This window comes from Macrotis lagotis, chromosome 7 (assembly GCF_037893015.1).
Source record: "Macrotis lagotis isolate mMagLag1 chromosome 7, bilby.v1.9.chrom.fasta, whole genome shotgun sequence".
Lineage (NCBI taxonomy): Eukaryota > Metazoa > Chordata > Mammalia > Peramelemorphia > Peramelidae > Macrotis > Macrotis lagotis.
The window spans coordinates 54,300,364-54,320,462 of record NC_133664.1 but is presented as its reverse complement, the minus strand read 5'-3'; the positions used below and the strand labels follow the sequence as shown (position 1 = coordinate 54,320,462).

Below are 20,099 nucleotides of genomic sequence, written 5' to 3'. Positions count from 1 at the left end.
AAGCCTTTACTATGTGGCATTACATATAGTTAGTGGTTCAGTAACAACAACAAAAAATGGAAACCTACCTATGGCATCTAGGTTCACTCTTCAGAAACTGGGTGACTAATTTCCTTGGAAATTCATTTCAAAGTTTCTTTTGATGTGGCAGGAAATGTTGAGTTTTCCATTCATCTCTTTATTGTACCCCTTCATGATTACATAAAGGACTCTTTGTATGTGTACAGAGTACAATCTTTGACCTTTCTTATGATGAAGCAGTTTCTCTTTCAGATTGAGGGTGCATTAAAATAAATTAAGATCTAGGCTTTATATATACAAAGAAACTAGTTTTATGCAAAAGAGAGAAACATTTAACCTTTTCTGGCTATGCTGCAATGTTCTTACTAAGTTATATATTACTGGGAGACTAGATAGAATTGTTTCGCAGTTACACTCTTTTTGTCTATTACACACTTATGAAACACTAGAAATCCATTGAAAATCTTTTGCTTTTTGTGGGTTTTTTTAAGATATTTTCAGAAATCAACAAATTCATTTTTATTAAATTTCCCTATATTTAATAGAGCAAATCTCCATTATAATATTGATCTGAAAAGAAAGCAATGTGTTGTAGGATTTCTTTGTTACAGAGAAAGATGTACTGTGATTGGTAGACCTGACAACTGGAATAAATAATAATAGGATTTTACTGTATTTTTATACCCCTGTTATTGTTGGCTTAGTACACTTCCATTTTTTGTAGGAAGAATTTGAGTATTTAAATTTAATGCTTTGTCTAAATAACAAGGACAATTGTAGATTTAGCTAAAAAGGGACTTGTTTGTGTTCATAGATTGGATACAAGGGTATTTTCTGGCCTCAGATAAGTGACTTTTCAAAATTATATCAACCTCCATCAGAGAGAATATTATAATTGGCTTTGTAAATATTTAGAAGAGTTTGGATGGAAAATTATATAAAATGCATAATCATGACAGTTTTCCAAAACCAAGTTAAAAATGACCTTTCTTAAAAACAAAACCAAAAACATGTGTTTTAAATTCTAAGCTTCATCTCCTCACTATTTAATATACTTTGGGGATATATCACTTCACTATCCAGGAAATGAATATTAATTTTCATATTAACCTAACTGAAACATAATTAAAAATGTAAATATGATGCACTACAATCACATAATGCTTTCCAAACCAAATATAATAAAAACTTGAAAATCAGGAACTTTTAAGAAAAATTAGTCATTTTGGAACAGTCAGCTTTTCACAACTGATTAGACATTTTGATGGAAAATTTTTGAAAAAAATATTATGTTTCTATTTGTCTTATGAGTATCCTGAACATAATTTAAGCTTTATGACTCAATCATCATTATTAACATGGAATCAAAGAGTATTTCAGTTGAAAAGGATATTAGGACTCAACCTCAAAGTAATGTATTAGGTTATAAAACAGTGATATACGCTTTTCATAAATGACTTTGAGCTATTTGTTGCTTCCCCAAGTGACGCCAGCCAAATAATTTTTGAGATTTTGTGCCTTTTTTTAATGTTTTCTCTCCATTCTCATTTGTTATCTCTGTCCTCTTCTATCAGTGTGCCTACTTGTAGTAGCTTTACTTCTCACTTCCTTCCTATTTGGCACTTTTAATCTTTGAGTTAGATATTGACATTTGTTAATGTTGTTGTTCAGTTGTATCCAACTCTTTTTGACCCATTTGGGGTTTTCTTGGCAAAGATACTAGGATGATTTGCGATTTCCTTCTCCAGTTCATTTTACAGATGAGGAAACTGAGGCAAACACAAAATAATGTGACTTGCCTACAGTGACAGAATTAATGTGTCTGGAGCCAGATTTGTACTGAGGAAGATGAATCTCCTTGTCTTTAGACCTGGCACTCTATCTTCTGTGCCACCTAGTAGCTCTTGTTAGAATGAGTGTTTTAAAATAAATAGCTGATGGGATATGCATATTTTAAATACTCACAGTCCTTTTGGCAGGGCTTGATTTCTGGTTCCTGTATTATCTTGTATTATCCCCTGGAAAGGTGAGGTGACCAGCTTAATTGGATTACTGTTTAATGTTTTGGTGATTTTTTTTTAAATAAGCCATTTTGTTGGAACATAATCCCTTGAAAAGTCTTTCATTTGTACAGTACAGTAAGTGGTACAGAGAAGGGACATCAGAAAGATTAAGACTTTACCTTGAATACCATAGAAATTAAATGAAAAATTCTGGAAATTTTCTTTTTCAAAGTACATTTTTAAAACTCTTTCTTTTCTTTGTATTAGTATTTTGAATTGACTTAAAATCAACCATGATTGAAATGTTATCCCTTAAATTATTACTCCTAGCATGTGTACATTTGCCAAAATCACAGATTTTTGATACTGTTGCTCAGAAACTTTAGATGAGTACCCATTGCCTTATACAATAAAAAGTTCAAAACTCTGTAATTTGATATTCCTGTCTTGTTAAAAGATGAAAGGCAAAAAAGAATTGTCTAGAATTTTGAACCTCAAAGTTCATGTTTTGAATCTTACCTCAGGTACTTCTTAGATGTTTAATCTTAAGAAAATCACTTAGGCTCTCTGAGACCCAATTTCCCTTATCAGAAAATTGAATATAATAATAGTATTTCACAGGACTATGTGGGAAGATCAAATGAGATAATTTATGTATATTGCCTTGTAAATCATAAAGAATCATATAAATGAGAATTATAATTATCTTCATCAATATCAAAACCAAACTAAGAATGTGCCTAAAATGGCCACTTCTTCCATATACTTTATTTTCTATAGATTCATCTTCCCTTTTATCTTTCTTCATTGAAATCCCAGCTATTCCTCCAAACAACTCCAGTTCTTCCTTGAAGCTTAGAATATAATTTAGATTTGAGATTTATGAAGAACAGCTTTCCCATAGCTCAGAGAATGTCACATCTTTTAGGCTAAATTATTATCCAAGGAACTGAACAAAATAAAGGAGGGGAAACTCTCAAAAATGAAATGCTGAAAACAAGTCCAATGAGATTGAAGAAAAAGGAATTGTCTAAAGATACTGATGGAAATAATGAACTTTTTATTTTATTGTTTTTCAATTGTCAGGAATTCATTTTCCTCCTCGTATTTACCCATTCACTGGAAAAAGAGAGAAAAAAAGGGGGGAAGCAGTATTAATTAATTCACTAATTAAGAGAAACTGGGTCTAAATTGACTCAGTTGTTTAGTCACAGAAAGTAGCTAAACATTAAAATAGATTATCTCAGTAGTGAGACATTTCATCCCTAGATATTTTTAAAAGTAGATCTTTTTAAAATCTATATTTTAAAATTATGTAGACCTTCATTTGACTTGTGGCAAGGATTGCAGGTCATACTGTCCTTTCAGCTACATAATTTTGGAATGTTTAGAAGTTAAATTAAAAAGTCAGCCTTATTTGGAGAAGATTTGCAAAGTTAAAGTCATCTGATGAAGATGGGTACAAGGAAGGATTACATCAGATGGTGATAAGGATTATACTGTAATAATAAAAAGTCCACTTTTCTTTGAATTAAGTTCTTCCTACCCAGTTCCTTCTTTATTCCAGGCTTTCAGTGAACTGGAAGTTTTATTCCTGCCAGAGGAGAAACCCCAAGGATAAACTCTCTTCCTCTTTACTTATAAGTTACCATATGCTACTAGAAAATCTTAGGCAGCTGTTAATAGCCCACATTTATGCTTGATTTTGAAATAATAGTAGGAGTAAAAAAAATTCTATATTGCCTATTTCTAATTGTACTGAGTAGGTAATAATATAAAACCAAACTAAATGAGATTGATGGTCAATTAAAAATTATTGATTCAGTTGTTTCAGTCATATCCAGTTTTTCCTGACCCTATCAGGATTTCTTAGTTAAGATAACTGGAGTAATTTTGCCATTTCCTTTTCCAGTTTATTCTACAGATGAGAAAACTGAAGCAGACTGGGTTAAGTGACCTGCCCAGCAGGTGTCTGTATAAAATTGTACAATACTGTATGCTATATAATATAGTTCAAAACTGGCTCTGACAGTAGTACTGTAACCTAATATACTGTTCATTCTAGTAACATTTATGAATATTAAATTCATACTGCTATTCAAATCATAATCCATTGTATTATAGTTTAAAATATATTCATATTTGTCATAACAGATCATTATAATCAGGTAGCTATATCATCAAATGAAAATTTATTTAAGTAATGATACTTTAGGGGAACAGTGAGTGTTTTATAATACTTCTAGTTCCTCACTTCTTTCGTTTTGGTTTTTAATCATTTTAGGATCTTATTAATCAAGTTAGAATGTAATTTTTATTATCATAAAGTTTTTTTTTTAATTTTCTTTGCACAAACACAGAAGGTCATTGTTAAAGTTAAAAGGTACATCTGATAATAATCTAAAGTATTTTTGGATCTTGAACTACTTACATGCCATCAATATGGCTGTAAATTTGTTCAAACATTCTAGATGTCATTTTGGAATTATGTAGGAAAAATAAGCAATCTGTCCATATCCTTTGATTCATGGAGCTCACTATCAGGCATATGCTACAAGAAGATCAAACACAGAATGTGGGAATATACTATGGGAAGTCAGCAGTTTTGTATTGGTAGCAGTTTGACCAACTAGGTAGTTGCTTCATTATCCTCAGTAAGGCTATACCAACCCCCATCACTCATCTCTTTCTCTTGCCAATGTCAGCAATGATCTCTCACCTAACATCACCTATGCATCTGTAGACATCGTTCTTGACTTTACATGAAGACAGCAGGTCTCTACAATCTTCTTTAGGAAGAGTTGCCTTTTTGCTTCTCAGTCCTTTTGCGTAATGGTTTTTCCCTTTCCCCTTTATAACAATCCTTCAATATCCTGGTACAGGTCCAGTTTCCTCAATGCTGTTTTTTGTTTTTATTTATTTATTTTTTTGGTAAGGCAGTAGGGTTAAATGTGACTAAGGTCACACAGTTAGGTAAGTGTTATGTGTATGAGGTGGGATTTGAAGTAAGGCCCTCCTGACTCCAGGGCCAGTGCTCTATCCATTTTGCCACCTAGCTGCCCCTCCCCTGTGCTTCTTAAGAATTTTTCCTTCTGTGTTTTCACATTAAAATTCTTTTTTAAGGAACACTTACTTTATTCTCAGTAACTGGAAAGAGATTCAATTAGTCAAATTATTTGCCATTTATTCAGTACCTCCTTCGCTGTGAATCTAAAGACCAAAACCATATTATTCCCTACTTCCATGAAACTTTACATTCTAATGGGAAGACAAAAAATATATGCATAACTATATGGAATAAGTGTAAAAGGACTAAATACAACGCACATGTGACACTTGACTAACTTGTATCTAATAGAGGTGTTGCTTTGATCTTTTACAATAAGTACAAGAATTAGCTGAATCCAGTGTTTGATGTGTAGTAGACCTTTAACTGACTGACGTCATTTCATGCAGGCTGAGTTTTTCTTAGTAAGAACTCCTCTGGAGAATTATGAAATTCTCTCCCCGCCCCCTTCTCCCTCATCTCTTCCCCCCCCCCACCTACCTCTTTCTCCTCTCCCTCTCTCCCTCCTTTCCCGTCTCCTGTCTTCTCTTCTCTTCTCTTCTCTTCTCTTCTCTTCTCTTCTCTTCTCTTCTCTTCTCTTCTCTTCTCTTCTCTTCTCTTCTCTTCTCTTCTCTCTCACACCAAAAGCTATTCTACTTCTGACAACATCCCTCCTTCTCCCCACCCATCATGTGTAAGCTCCTTGTGAATAAAATCTGTGTTATAGCTATCTTTGTTTCCCCAGACTCTGGCACAATGCCTTGCATATAGTAGTAAATTCTTAGAAATTATTCAATTAAATGGAATAGAATTGTACAAATTCTCAGCATTGTTTTGAATTCATGGAACTAGAGAAGTAGAGTGGACCAGCTCATTAAGATAAGAAAAATTTATTAATAGAAACATTTATTATTTTTGTTAAAGTTGAAGAAATTAATTTTAAGTGTTTTAGGGAAGTAGTTTTAGCAAACCATAAGGAGCAAAGAAGCAAACATTTTCATATCTGATAAAACAATTTGTATTATTAAGAAGTGATATTAATAGTTGAATTTATTTTCTTGCATCAAAGTTGCATTATATGGGGCCCATCTAATTAAAATTCACAAGGTTTAAGTTTAAATTTTGCATTTTGAAAATAATTGTGGAATTCCTGTTGCATTATTCCAAACAAATATTTTAAGATGTTTCATACTTCTCCACTTCAGGTGGTACATTTGTGAATCATGCTGTTCTCTTTTGAAAACCAAAAGAATCCTTATTTCTAGAATTATTAGCTATATAAAAATAAAATTACCCTGTTTAAAAGAATTCAAAATGTTTGATAATCTTTTAATAATCTAGATTTTTATCCTTCTTTTTTTCACTTTTTGTCTCTTTAGTTGCAACTTATCTTTCCCAGGATTACCACCTTCCCCTCTATTTCTTTCTTTGTCAGAAGGTTTTTTCCTAAGTCCTCATCTTCTTCAGCTCTCTTTAGAATATTTGATATTTTTTTTATCATCCAGTCCTTCTTGAAGTTTTCTCCTCCCTTGGCTTCTATATCATTCTTCTGGTTCTTTTCCAATCTTTTTAATGAATTCTTTTCTTTATTTCCTACTAACTCAAAATCCTTCAGTCACTGTGGATATTATAAAAAACTTGATTGTCTAATATAATTTCATTAATTTTTTTTAAAAATTCAATGTTGCATGGTATGAAAATAACAATTCTTGTCTTGAAGAAAGTTAGGTGCTTAGATGAGAAATACAATGAATCTACAGATAAATATAATTCAGTATCATGAACGTAAAGTAGAGGTCAAAACAAAATGCTGTGAGTAATTTTAATTAGAGGAGATCACTTTGAGTCAGGAGAATCAGAGCAAAGGCTTTATTGAAGTGATTCCAAACTGGTCTAGTTATAATAATGTAGTGGGGTTAGGCAAGCTAGTTCTCATTAATTCAGTCAGGATAAAATAAAGGAAGAGTTAGAAGTATATTCTGGGTGGAATTTATAGCATATTAAGAGGAAAAGAATAGAATAAAGTTGAAAATGTGTGAAGCCAAATTTTAGAAATCCTTATATGTGAGGCGTAGGATGTGTTTTATTAAACATAGGAGAACTGTCGAAGACTTTTTTGAGCAAGGAGCTCAAAAGGTCTCCTGGTCAGAAATATGTATTGGGAATTTTTTTTGATTAATTTTTTTTATTAAAGATATTATTTGAATTTTACAATTTTTCCCCCAATTTTACTTCCCACCCCACCCCCATGGAAAGCAATCTGTTGGTCTTTACTTTGTTTCCATGTTGTACATTGATCCAAATTGAGTGTGATGAGAAAGAAATCATATCCTTAAAGAAAAGACAAAAAGTCTAAGAGATAACAAGATCAGACAATGAGATTATCTGTTTTTTTTCCTAAATTAAAGGAATAGTCCTTGAACTTTGTTCAAACACCAGGGCTCTTTATCTGAATACAGATGGCACTCTCCATTGCAGACAGCCCATAATTGTCTCCGATTGTTGCACTGATGGAATAAGCAAGTCCTTCAAGGTTGAACATCACCCCCCATGTTGCTCTTAGGGTATATACTGTTCTGGTTCTGTTCATCTCACCTAGCATCAGTCCATGCACCTCCCATCTCTCCTGGTTTCTAATAGAACAATAGTGTTCCATGACATACATATACCATAGTTTGCTAAGCCATTCCCCAATTGAAGGACATTTACTTGATTTCCAATTCTTTGCCACCACAAACAGGGCTGCTATGAATATTATTGTACAAGCGATGTTTTTACCCTTTTTCATCTCTCCTCAGGGTATAGACCCAGTAGTGGCATTGCTGGGTCAAAGTATGCTCATTTTTGTTGCCCTTTGGATGTAGTTCCAAATTTCTCTCCAGAAAGGTTGGATGAGTTCACAGCTCCACCTACAGTGTAATAGTGTCCCAGATTTCCCACAACCCATCCAACTGGTCATATTGGCCAGTCTGAGAGATGTGAGATGGTACCTCCAAGAAGCTTTAATTTGCATTTCTCTAATAATTAATGATTTAGAGCAATTTTTCATATGGCTGTGGCTTGCTTTGATCTCCTCATCTGTAAATTGCCTTTGCATATTCTTTGACCATTTGTCAATTGGGGAATGGCTTTTCGTTTTAAAAAAATATGACTCGGGCAGCTAGGTGGCACAGTGGATAAAGCACCAGCCCTGGAGTCAGGAGTACCTGGGTTCAAAAATGGTCTCAGACACTTAAAAATTACCTAGCTGTGTGTCCTTGGGCAAGCCACTTAACCCCATTTGCCTTGCAAAAAACCTAAAAAAAAATGACTCAGTTCTCTGTATATTTTAGAAATGAGTCCTTTGTCAGAATCATTAGTTGTAAAGATTGTTTTCCTGGTAACTTTTTTTTTGGTTAGTTTTTTTTTTTTTTAGGGTTTTTGCAAGGCAAAAGGGGTTAAGTGGCTTGTCCAAGGCCACACAGCTAGGTAATTATTAAGTGTCTCGGACTGACTCCAGGGCCGGTGCTTTATCCACTACGCCCGACCCAGCCACCCCCTGGTAACTTTTTAAAAGTAATTTTTTATTTATATATTTTGTTTTTATATCATTTAAATGTTCTTCTTTGTCCCTCTACAAGCTAAAGCTTATAATAAGAAATTTTTAAATTAAAAAACCTCAAGAACACTGATCAATAAATCAATAAAAAATTTGACATTATATGCAATGTTAAACACCTAGGAACTGCCTCCCTCTCCATCCCTCTGCAATAAATGGATCGTGGAAGTTTTTTTCCTCTTATTTCTTCTATGGAACCATACTTATTCTTCATAATTTCACTATATTCATTTTTTTGTTTGTATAAGGTTCTTCTTACCTCCATTTTGCACCAGTATGTATAATTCTTCCTGTTTCTCTGAAGTCATTATGCTCGTTATTTCTTGGAATACATAATCATTCTGTTAAATTCAGTTACTCCAATTTATTTAGCTTTTCCCTACTGATTGACATCTACCTCGTTTCCAGCTATTTGTACAAAAAGTTCTGCAATAGATATCTGGAGTATTGGAGTTCTTTGTTTTTTGTTTTTTTTTTTTTGTCAGTGTCCCTATTAGTGCAAATGTTTAACCATAGAATCGCTAAGTATTTTTAACCTCTTTATTTACATGATTATAAATTGCTTTCAAGAGGGTTTATACTATTTTACTGCTTGATCAAAATCTATCAGTGCACCTAAATTTTCACAACCCAACCAACATTATTCCTGTCAAATGATGTTTTTGCCAATTTGTTGTGTGATCCAAAACTTCTGGATATTTCCTGTTTGCTTTTCTCTTATTGATAGTGATTTGGAGCATTCTTTCATCAATTACATTTCGATATTTTATGAATTTTGCTTTGAGAACTGTCTGTTCCCATTCTTTGATCATTATTTATTGGGCAATTTTGGTCTTCTAAGTCCGAGGTCAAGATGGCAATGAGGAGTTTAGGGACTTACTAGCTGTGTGACCCTGGGCAACTCACTTCACTTCTGTTTGCCCCAGATTTGTTTGGGGGGGGGGTGGTTATAATAGTTCTCCCTGGGTTGCCTTGAGTTTCAAATAGCATATTTGTAAAGCATTTTACACTGAGTCTGACATAAGATAGAAACTTTAATCCTTTCTTCATTCCTTATCTTAGATTTTAATTCTGCAAAAGCTTTTGTTTTTCATGTAATAATAATAATAATTGTGCAATTATCTCTATCCCTTGTTTCATTAAGAATTCATATCTTACCCATAGCTGTGAAGTATATGTAGCTACTTCTGATGATGATCTACTTCTCAAATTTATATTTGTATTTTTAATGAGAATTAGAATTACAGTATTACAAAAAATTTTTCAAGTGAAAATAGGTGCACTGGAGATTTAGAGTGATTTCTTACCATCTCCACACTCATGTATGAATAAATATGGTATACTGAATTTTCAAAATATCCCATATGCTGTTTGAGAATTTTTAACATAATTAATTCTATTCAGTAGAAAGAAGTAATTCATCAAGTCTGTGCCAGTAAAATATATGCATCATTAAACTGAACAAGAAAATGAAAAATATATTAAAAGTTTGAGTAATTTTTATAGGAAAATGAGATGAATTCTCATACCTTGATTAGAATAATTTAGAAGATATTATTTATTTGAGTAAAGAAAAAGCATTTTAGAGAAAACCTGGTGTCCCTTGTACAATTTAAACATTCAGTCTCTAAGCATTTATTCCAGGCTCTATGCTAGACACTTAGGATACAAAGACAAAAGTGAAAATAGCCCCTGCCTTCAAGAAGCTTACAGACTAAGCAGAGAAGTGTAAGCATGTATGTATATGTGTGTATGTGTATATATGTGTTTGTATGTATGTATGTACAGAATATATAGTGAATGATTTGAAGGGGATGACCCAAGAAGCTGGAGAGAACAAGAAAAGCAGCATTCTTGATCAATAAGTTATTAAGAGCTCTACCTGCATTTAGTAATTTGCTTGATTCTCTCGAAATAAGTTAAATTGACATTATATTCCCAGAAAACAGCTAAAATAGATGTCTGTTTTTTAACTAAATCTGTGATTTCTCTATTATTAATAAGTTCTTACTATGAAATATTCTCTACCAATGCAGAGTAGCATCTTCTTTGCTTGAGAGGTGTATTGAGAGTTTAGGGCACAGTTAGCATGGGTCAAAGTTGAGACTTGGAACTAGATCTTTCAATTTTGGGGGTTAGCTCTCTATCCCCCACATGTCCTGCCTCACCTGGACCTATATAAGAGAACAGAAAGAGACTCAGACTATAAGTCGAAGATGAATTATCAAACTGTATCTGTAGAAGGAGTTTCTAATACTGGGGGTTCCCTTTTAAACATCAAATCTGCTGCCTAACCACTTACCCTTTCCCCAACTCCTCCCCAAAAGAGTATGAAACATATGTGACTGAAGAATCATAGATGAAGTACTAAATGTCTCATTTGGAAGTTTGATAAAAGTTATGTATATTGTAATAGGGAAGTTTGTTGTGGAAGATATACAGCTATTTTTATCTTATTTGATTTAAGTTGATTATAAGACGTTCACATTGATATATCTGGTAGGCTTGTTATTTGTCCTTCATTCTCAAAGAAGATGATATTATGACATTCAAATACATTGAACTTAAGTGAGGGGTGAGACTGCAAAGTCACTAGCCTCATCTTCTCCTCTGGAGCCATCTGGGTCCAGTCAACAGATATGGATTAAGACGACTAGCAATGGCCCTGCATGAAGTGGGAGACCATCTGGTAGGCAGTGTCACACTATAAGAGTTGGTGGAACTAAAGTGGATCTTGCTTTAATTTGTTTTTCAACTCATCATTCAACCAGTACAACCATGCCTTCAAGTTCTGAACAGAAATATAAGCATATATACTTCTATATTTTGTTGTTCATTTTTACCTAAATATTAATAACAAACATTTTGAAGATTGAAACATGGTTAGGTTATACTTCTTGTTCCCAGTGAATCAATACTTGTCAAACAAATATTTACCTTTGTTGTTGACTATAGTCTGTTTAGTTTTGATAAAGAAATTTTGTAGTTACATTTGTTTAAATTGCTTTTCAGATAATTTTTAATATCCTTTCTTGTATAGAATATAAGGTCCCTGACAGCACAGATTGTTTTGTTTTTCTTTGCATCATTTTCATTTAATATGTTATTTTATACAGATATGTGTTTGTTGAATTGAATTGATTGCATTTAAAAGTTTTTACCTTTTTTAGGATATGGCCTTAGTTGCCCCTGAAGCTCCTTCAGAGCAAGCCAGGAGGGTTTTTCAAACATATGACCCTGAAGGTAAGAAACTACATCCTTTTCACTTCTGTTGACTTCATCTCTCTCTCTCTCTCTCTCTCTCTCTCTCTCTCTCTCTCTCTCTCACACACACACACACACACACACACACACACACACACACACTTCTATTCTATTGATATTCATCTCAGTCTTTTCTTAAAAATTTAACAAATTGTTAAATTGAATAAAAGAAAAATATACTTCTTGAAAAGTGGAAAAATAGAACAAAGAAAAAACACTCATCAAATATTAATTAGGTGAAAATTTTATTTTGAGCTAAACAATCTTCAACAAACTTGTATATTTCAATGCATAAGAAGATTGTTTACTTACTTAACCTCTTCCTCCAAGTAGAAGACATGTCCAATCAAAGAAATATAGTTAAGGAAAACAAATCAACACATTGGTTTTATTCTGTGTCCCTTATTTATTCTCTAGTCACTTCTCTGCCAAGTTTGGAATAGTTATACAAAGCCTTGGTTGTTTTCTAAATTTCTTTCCTTTTCTGTGATTCACCTGTAAATTGTTTTATCCTACTTCTGCTCATTGATCATTCTGATTAATATCATACAAGTCTTTCCTAATTTCTCTAAATCCATCATACTCACCATTTACGATGCTGAAATATTTCATACATTCATTGATCAACATCCACTTTGTTTCCAGTACTTTGATATAACAAAATGTACTGCTTCAAATATTTTTGTGTATCTTTGACCTCCTTGGTTATATGCCCAATTATATTATCATTGGATCAAAAGATGTGCAGAGTTTGGTGACTTTTTGGTACTGAAAGCATACTAATCTTGAAGTATACTTGGATCATTCCTAGAAATAGCTCATGCTAATTGTTTTCACTACTCCCAACTTGAAGACCATGTTCGTGTATTTATATTTTGAAAGGATAGGTTGTTAAATTTGAAAGAGCTGTCAGTACTTTTTGCTCCAATTTCATTGATTATAAAGTATACATTTATGAAAGATTTCACTTTCCAGAATAGTTGGACCAGTTCACAACTTTACCACATCTCCATCAGTACCCCCGTCCTTCTACAGTCCTACTAGCAACTTCCATTTCCTTCTTCTGAAGAAAATTCTTTTATCAATCTGGTGGATATGAATGAGGTGGAACCTTAGAATCATTTTAATTTACACACTTCTTCTTAGTAATTTGGAACATTTTCTCATGATTGTTGATACCTTCCATACAGCAATGTGAACTTATTCGTGTCCTTCTATTTAAGAGAGCTTGGAATAGCTCTCATTTTATATTTGTACAAATTGGCTGTAAATTTTGGACATTAGATATTAATCAGAAAAATTTATTTAAAAGGATTTTTTCCCCAATTAACTAGTTCTCTTTTCATTCTCTTTTCATTTTACCTGTTAGTTTTAGGTATCAAAAATTAACTATTAAGATCATAGTAGGACTCTCACTTGGGTACAGTCTGAAAAAGGAAACACTGCCTTCTGATTTAGAAGTTCTCAATTATTAATTTATTCTTGTAATACAATTTCAAACTACAGGCTTTAAATAAAGTTTATAAACTCAAAACTTCAGAAGATTTACATGAACAGATACATTGAAATGAACACAATCAGAAAAAAACTATATATAATGACAACAACATTGTAATGGAAAAAATTGTAAATGACTCAAGAACCATGATTGATATAAAATGACCAATCACAAATTCAGGTGACTGATAGTAAATCACTCCCCCAATTCATAGGAGATTATGGACTAGAGGTGCAGGAGATGTATTTTTTTCCAGACATCACTACTATGTTAATTTGTTTCACTTGACTTATTTGTAATAAGGGAGGGTTGGGAGATTGGGCAGAAAGGGAAAAACCTCTAAGGAGAGGTTTTTCATACTAAGGTGCAAGAAAAAAAGAAGAATGAAGAGAGTGTTGACTTTTTAAGTTAATATTATTAAAAAAGAAAATTTTCAAGTAAATTCCCCTTCTTACCAAGGTCGCCAATATCTTGTGCCAGATTCACAGTTTTAGGTGTGAAACAATATCTTGTACCAGATTCACAGTTTTAGGTGTGAAACATAGTTTAGGTTCTTTTTCGTATCCTAAAGGTTTTATCTCCTGAATATTCCTGTCTCATATCCCATTTTTAATCTTCTTATCTTGAAGCCACAAAATATTTTGGAAAGAATCCTAGACTTAGAGTACAGTGATATGGGTTTGAATTCTAGCTTGGCTATAACTTGCTAGTTAAACTGTTTTCTCATCTTCAAAATTCATATAGTACATATGTACTAATCACCTAAAGTTGTTAACATGATCAAGTGAAACAATGTACATGGAAAACCTTTGTAGTATGGCATAATGTGTGAGCTGGTTACTTGATGGAAGACATCATTGACACCCATTGATTGGATTAAATTAAAAACCTTAAAATTTAGAATTTTAGAATTAAAAACCTTAATACCTATATTCCCTGACATACTGAAAATGCTGACTTATGAGTCAGAAAATAGTAGGAATTTAGAATCAGTTATTGAGTAGGTAATTACTGCTCTGAATGGATTATATCTCATCCCTAACATCCTCCTAACAAAACAAGACATTGAAAAATAAACTTTCCCCCCATTTAAATGTTATGTTTTTACTTAGACGTGGCTAAGATGGTTAAATTCTGTTTTAAAAATACTTAGAATGTTCATAGCTATAGTTTTATTGAGTGTATTTGTATTTGACTTTTTGAATTCCTTAGCTTCTTAATATCTTCCAGATAACCCAACACTAAATCAGTTTTTTGTCATTTAGACATTTTATTGAGTAATAGCTTGATAACAAGCTCTGTCATGGAGCTTATCAAAAACACTTTGAAAATACAATCTCATATTAAAGATCCAAATGATATTTCAGAGAATTAAAATTTAGAATCCCACAAAAAGTGCAGTATTTTTGACAATGGTATGGATAATGGAAAGAGATAACTTTTTAAAAAATAATTTTAACTTCAGTATGTTAAATTTCAGGTGTCAGAAAGTGTGAGAGATACTTTGATAGTTTGGTGCCCTAGTAGCTAGAGCACCAGACCTAGAGTCAGAAGGACCAAAGCTGAAATCCATTCCTAAACATTTACTATTTGTGCGACTCTAAGCAAGTCACTTAAACTATTTGCCTCAATTTCTTTAGTTATGAAATGAAGATAGTACCACCTACTTCTCAGGTTTGTTGTGGAAATAAATGAATTATATGTATAAAACTTTTGGCATAGTGCCTGTATATTCCCCTCCCCTCTACTCACATGAAAAGGTATGGAATGTTTTGGTAACTATGGAAGAATTACGGGAATAAAGTTATCTGCATACTTGTGGTAGTTATCTTTTGAATATTTTTACATTGAATTTTCCAATTTGTTTATGAAGAGAAATCTTACTTCCAAGACTCTTTAATTCTTATGCCTTTTCAGTGCATTCTAACTTATAGGACCTAAAGGAGGCACATATTCCTTTATTACCCAATGTAAATTGACTCATTTATCAAGTCTTTGCAACTCAACTATACCTCCATAGTAATTACTTTCTACTTTTATCTGTTCACTCTGTAGTCCTTTTTGACTCTTGTTACCTCTCACTTCTCCATAAAGGCATATAAATCTATCATTATGCACACATATCAAAAATCAATTTCTAGACTATCAATATACATTATTAGTTATTAGTTTGCTACAAGTTTGTACAGGGACCAAGAGAGGAACCAACTGTAAGAGGAACTCAGTCATTTCAATCTCAACACTGAAACTAAAACACACGCAAAAAAAATCGAAGCTGAGCAGAAGGATGGCTCACAAATTCTCCTTGGAGAGGCAAATTAACACCACACATTACATGTAAAAATGAAATATAATTCCGGTATCTGCCACTGTCATGGAGAAGCTCCTTGCTTCTCCAAACTGAAGAGGGATTCCCTTTAGATGGTTAAGTTCCTACAGGCATTACCAATGCAGCGAAGGTTAGAACAGATCAATTGCATCAAACCCTGAAACATTTCAGAGCCTCCTCGATGGAATGAATCCATAATTATGTAAAAGAATTTGGTTTAACCATATATCCAAGAAAAACAAAGGGGATAAAAAAGTGATCATTGCCCAAAGTACAATGCACAGTAGAAGGAGTTATCTATAGCACTCATCTTTTGGTAAATGTGCATATATATACATATATAAATATACAGATTTATAATATCTATATATACATAGTTTCATAGATTTACTTAACACATCCAGGAGTTGGAGAATAGGCCAAATTATCATTGAGGAATTTCAGCATTAGTTTAATGACCCTTGAAATCTTCCCTAGGGGAAAAATTATGCAATTTTTAAAATACTGACACATAAAATTTTATCTCTAAATAAAATCTTAAATGCTAATCTTGCGGATGATGAAAGTTTAGCTGAGAGGAAACTGGGAAACCCCAGAAGGCAGAGTTGAGGAGAGAGAAAACTCAGAATAAGGAGATGATATTATAAACAAAAAAAAAAGTAACTCAAGTAATTGAAGTTCACAAATAACATTTCTGTACATTTTTTATTGATTCTTTAAAGCAGTTTTATGATATTGGAAGAGTTTATTATTATCTTCCTTTTATAGTTGAAATTTCAAAGTGACTTATCTGAAAATGCACAGCTAGAAAGTAATTCTTCTGTGAGGCAAGTAAGTTTTCTTAATACTAGTTCTTTTTTAGGATCATCTCTCACTTTCCTCATCACTTCCAAAATTTTTTAAATCAAAAGTTTCCAAATGACTACTTTATTTGCTTTTCCCCAGTTTACTCAAGTATGGATTTCACTATTTTTCTTTTATGTATTAAACACTGATTTTAACTCAATTTGTCTAATATCAGAAATTATCTAGTTTAGAATCCTAGGAGATTGATAATTATCTTAAAATGCTTATCATACTTTTTAAAATGAAGGCTGGGGAGAGGTGTGGGTGTGTATGTGTTTGTGTGTATGTGTATTTGAACTGTTTATTTCTTCATTTGGAATCCTACCAATATTTTAATTTTAGAAAGGCCTTGGCAGATCATCTTCCATTACTTACTTCCCAGCCTATCTAGTAATCCTTAATTCAACAGGAAAAATAAATACTATTCCATGTGCTCAAGGTCTAAAGAAAATTAGACAAGCTTAATGAAAATCAGATTGTGGACCTAAAAGAAATAATATAGTTGATTTCCTTGTGTAGTTAGTTCCTATCTGTTTCTATGTGGATATAAACTTTAAGGATGTGTTTTCAGAAACACATGAATGTGACATAGAGACTGACAAATGAGAAATTTTGATGAATCTAATAGTCTTTTTAAGATATTTTTCTAGACTATCAAAATTTATGATATCTTTCATATTCTTCATCTTCTGTGAATCTAGAGATCATTCTGGAACAGAAACCAGAGGAATCAATTCATAATTTAATACACTCAATGATTTTTTTTTTATTTTATCCCAGCATTTGCGTTCATTAAATTTTCTGGTCAACTAAAAGTTGACTTAAATTTTTTCATATTTCAACCATTATGGTTTAAAACATTTTTAATAAATGTGTGTGTGTGTGTGTATCCCTACAGTCATACATATATTAGGGAAGGGGGGCTGCTTCTCTTACCATGATTGTCATCCACCTAAGCATTTCTCTTCCCTGCCCTAAATATTCTTTTTTGACATCTGTGCTATTTACTTTCACCTAATAGTTTTGGATTTGCAAGGGAACCCCTATAGTTTATTTTCACTTTTATTCTATGCCTAAAAGTCTAGTTACTGCTACCATGTGAGCTACAATGATTTTCATTTAGTTAGATAAACCCTATGATTTATCTTTTTTGCAAGCATAGAAATCTCATGGGTTGTTTTTCCATTAAATCTATTGGTCTTTAATTGAATAACTTCTACTTTTATCTTAATATTTAACTTTTTAAAATTTAAGATAGCCTACAGCAATAGTGTAAGATTTAGAGAGACATGTATAACTTCATTACTAAGTCAATAAACAACCATCACTTAATTAATCTGTTCTCCTTTCCCAAGAAAAATCTTTATTTTTTCTCACCTACAATGGTCCCAAGCATTTGAAATTTTTTTTTTAACAAGGCAAATGGGGTTAAGTGGCTTGCCCAAGGCCACACGGCTAGGTAATTATTAAGTGTCTGAGACCGGATTTGAACCCAGGTACTCCTGACTCCAGGGCCAGTGCTTTATCCACTACGCCACCTAGTGGCCACAAACTTTTTTTTTTGTTTTTGTTTTTGTTTTTGTTTGTTTTTTTAGGTTTTTGCAAGGCAAATGGAGTTAAGTGGCTTGCCCAAGGCCACACAGCTAGGTAATTATTAAGTATCTGAGACTGGAATTGAACCCAGGTACTCCTGACTCCAAGGCCGGTGCTTTATCCACTATGCCACCTAGCCACTCCGAAAATTCTTAACCTCAGTTTAACTTCCTAGCAATTTACTTATAGTGTGAATATTTTAAAACTCTGTCTCCTGTTGTCTGAATTAATTGAAAGTCATTGATGGCTTGATTTCTTCCTGCTCATACTCAGCTCTCATAATTAGCTAGTGGCTTTCCTGAAAGAGAATTACCATTCTCATCTCAGTGAAGGCCCCAAACATTTCCATACATCCTTTATCCTTTTGATCATTTGTGTATGTGATTAGAAACAGAAAAGATTTAGGGGAAAAATAGTGCATCCATTCTGTCTTATCTGTGAAGTCCAACTTTGTGATTTCCTTCTAGTCTAAAAACAGTCACATTTCCAACTCCCTACTCCATCAGGACTTACTTAGCATTAATTATTCTTTGGCTCTGCATTTTCTGTGGTTTTTAGTAACTGGATTTTTGCCATTTTTTAAAATTACTCTTTTCTTAAACAGGCCATGACTTTTTTGTCTTAGGACCTTTAAAAGAACAATTCAAATAGAAATGTTTAAAATTAATTATTCGATGGTTTCCTCCTATCACTTCTACTTCATATTTTCAACTTCTGCTCAGCTCAGCTTGGCAAGTCTTACAAGATCAAAATTTTAGAGCTAGAAAAAAAATTTTAGTGGCAGTCAGGTCCAACCCCCTCATTTTACAAATATTGAAACTGAGTCACAAATTAAGTAACTTACCCAAAATTTCACTGCCAATAAATGACTGAACTAGGATTTGAGCTCAGGCCTTCCTGTCTCCCAAATCCAATTCCCTATCCACTTCTCCACTTTCTGTATATGAATGTCCAACATTTATTGGTCCTAGCTTTTATAACCTTATGGTTACATCATAAACTAATAACACCTTCAACTCTGTACAGAGGTTCCTAGATGGGATATTGACTAATAACAGTGAATTGTTTTGACTTTTTTTTAAATTTCTTTGAAGCATATTTTTATATCTTAATAGCAGAAGTATTCTTCAATTTCCCTGTTGTGCCAGTTTCTTTGAAATGTTGGTTGCCTGGCTACTAGATTACTGAAGTTTTTACATTTATATTTTGAAAGTTAGTATTTCTGGTCTCTTTCTAAAAGTGATTCCTCTACTTAAGCCCTTTTCACATATGATTAGACAGATAGTGAAATAAAGAGAAAATTCCAGGTTCTCTGTACTTTGCTGATCTCAAATTATGTGTGAAAATATTGTCAGTTGCTCAAGATAGTATTTTTATTAAGTATTTCTTAGTTTAAGAATTCTGTATGTGAAAAATAGTGGCAAAAAATTATGCCACTTTTTATATATGCAGAGCTGGTTTGGGATGTTTCTATATGGAATCAAAATAATGTTATGGAGAACTTGTTCATGTGATGCTAAGATTGGAGCACATTATGGATCAATGATGTCAAAATCGAATGGAAAAAGATCTCTGCAGACTGTATTTTGACATTTAAACCTAGAAATTAGCATTATCTTTGGTGTATTTTGTTTTTATTTATTTTTTAAACACTTTTCAATTACTTTTTAAACTAATTCAAGCTATATTTGATAATTTTTTAGGCTGTGAGTTTGACACTTTAAATATAGATAAGTCATGGGTTGTAAGTTTAGTACCATAAAACTCAACATACATCAACAACCAGAAAATTTTCTTACCATGGAATTGTCGGCAATTTCATAAATAAATGACATTTACCAAAAAGAATAAAGTGACCATTCTTGGATAGTTTAACACAATCCATCAGTAATACTAAAAAG

General features: G+C 32.6%; 1 protein-coding gene across 4 annotated transcripts in view; it reads left to right on the top strand.

Annotated features, from left to right (window-relative positions):
- Positions 1-20,099, top strand: part of MINDY3 (MINDY lysine 48 deubiquitinase 3) — a 91,086-nt gene that overhangs the window by 59,160 nt on the left and 11,827 nt on the right. For all 4 annotated transcript variants that reach the window (XR_012469955.1, XR_012469954.1, XM_074192921.1 and 1 more), the window contains one exon: positions 11,839-11,911. Coding sequence is in view for 2 of the 4 variants with exons in the window: in XM_074192921.1 (XP_074049022.1) it covers positions 11,839-11,911 (73 nt within the window). In the remaining 2 variants the exon portion in view is untranslated. The remainder of the gene's footprint in view (positions 1-11,838; positions 11,912-20,099) is intronic.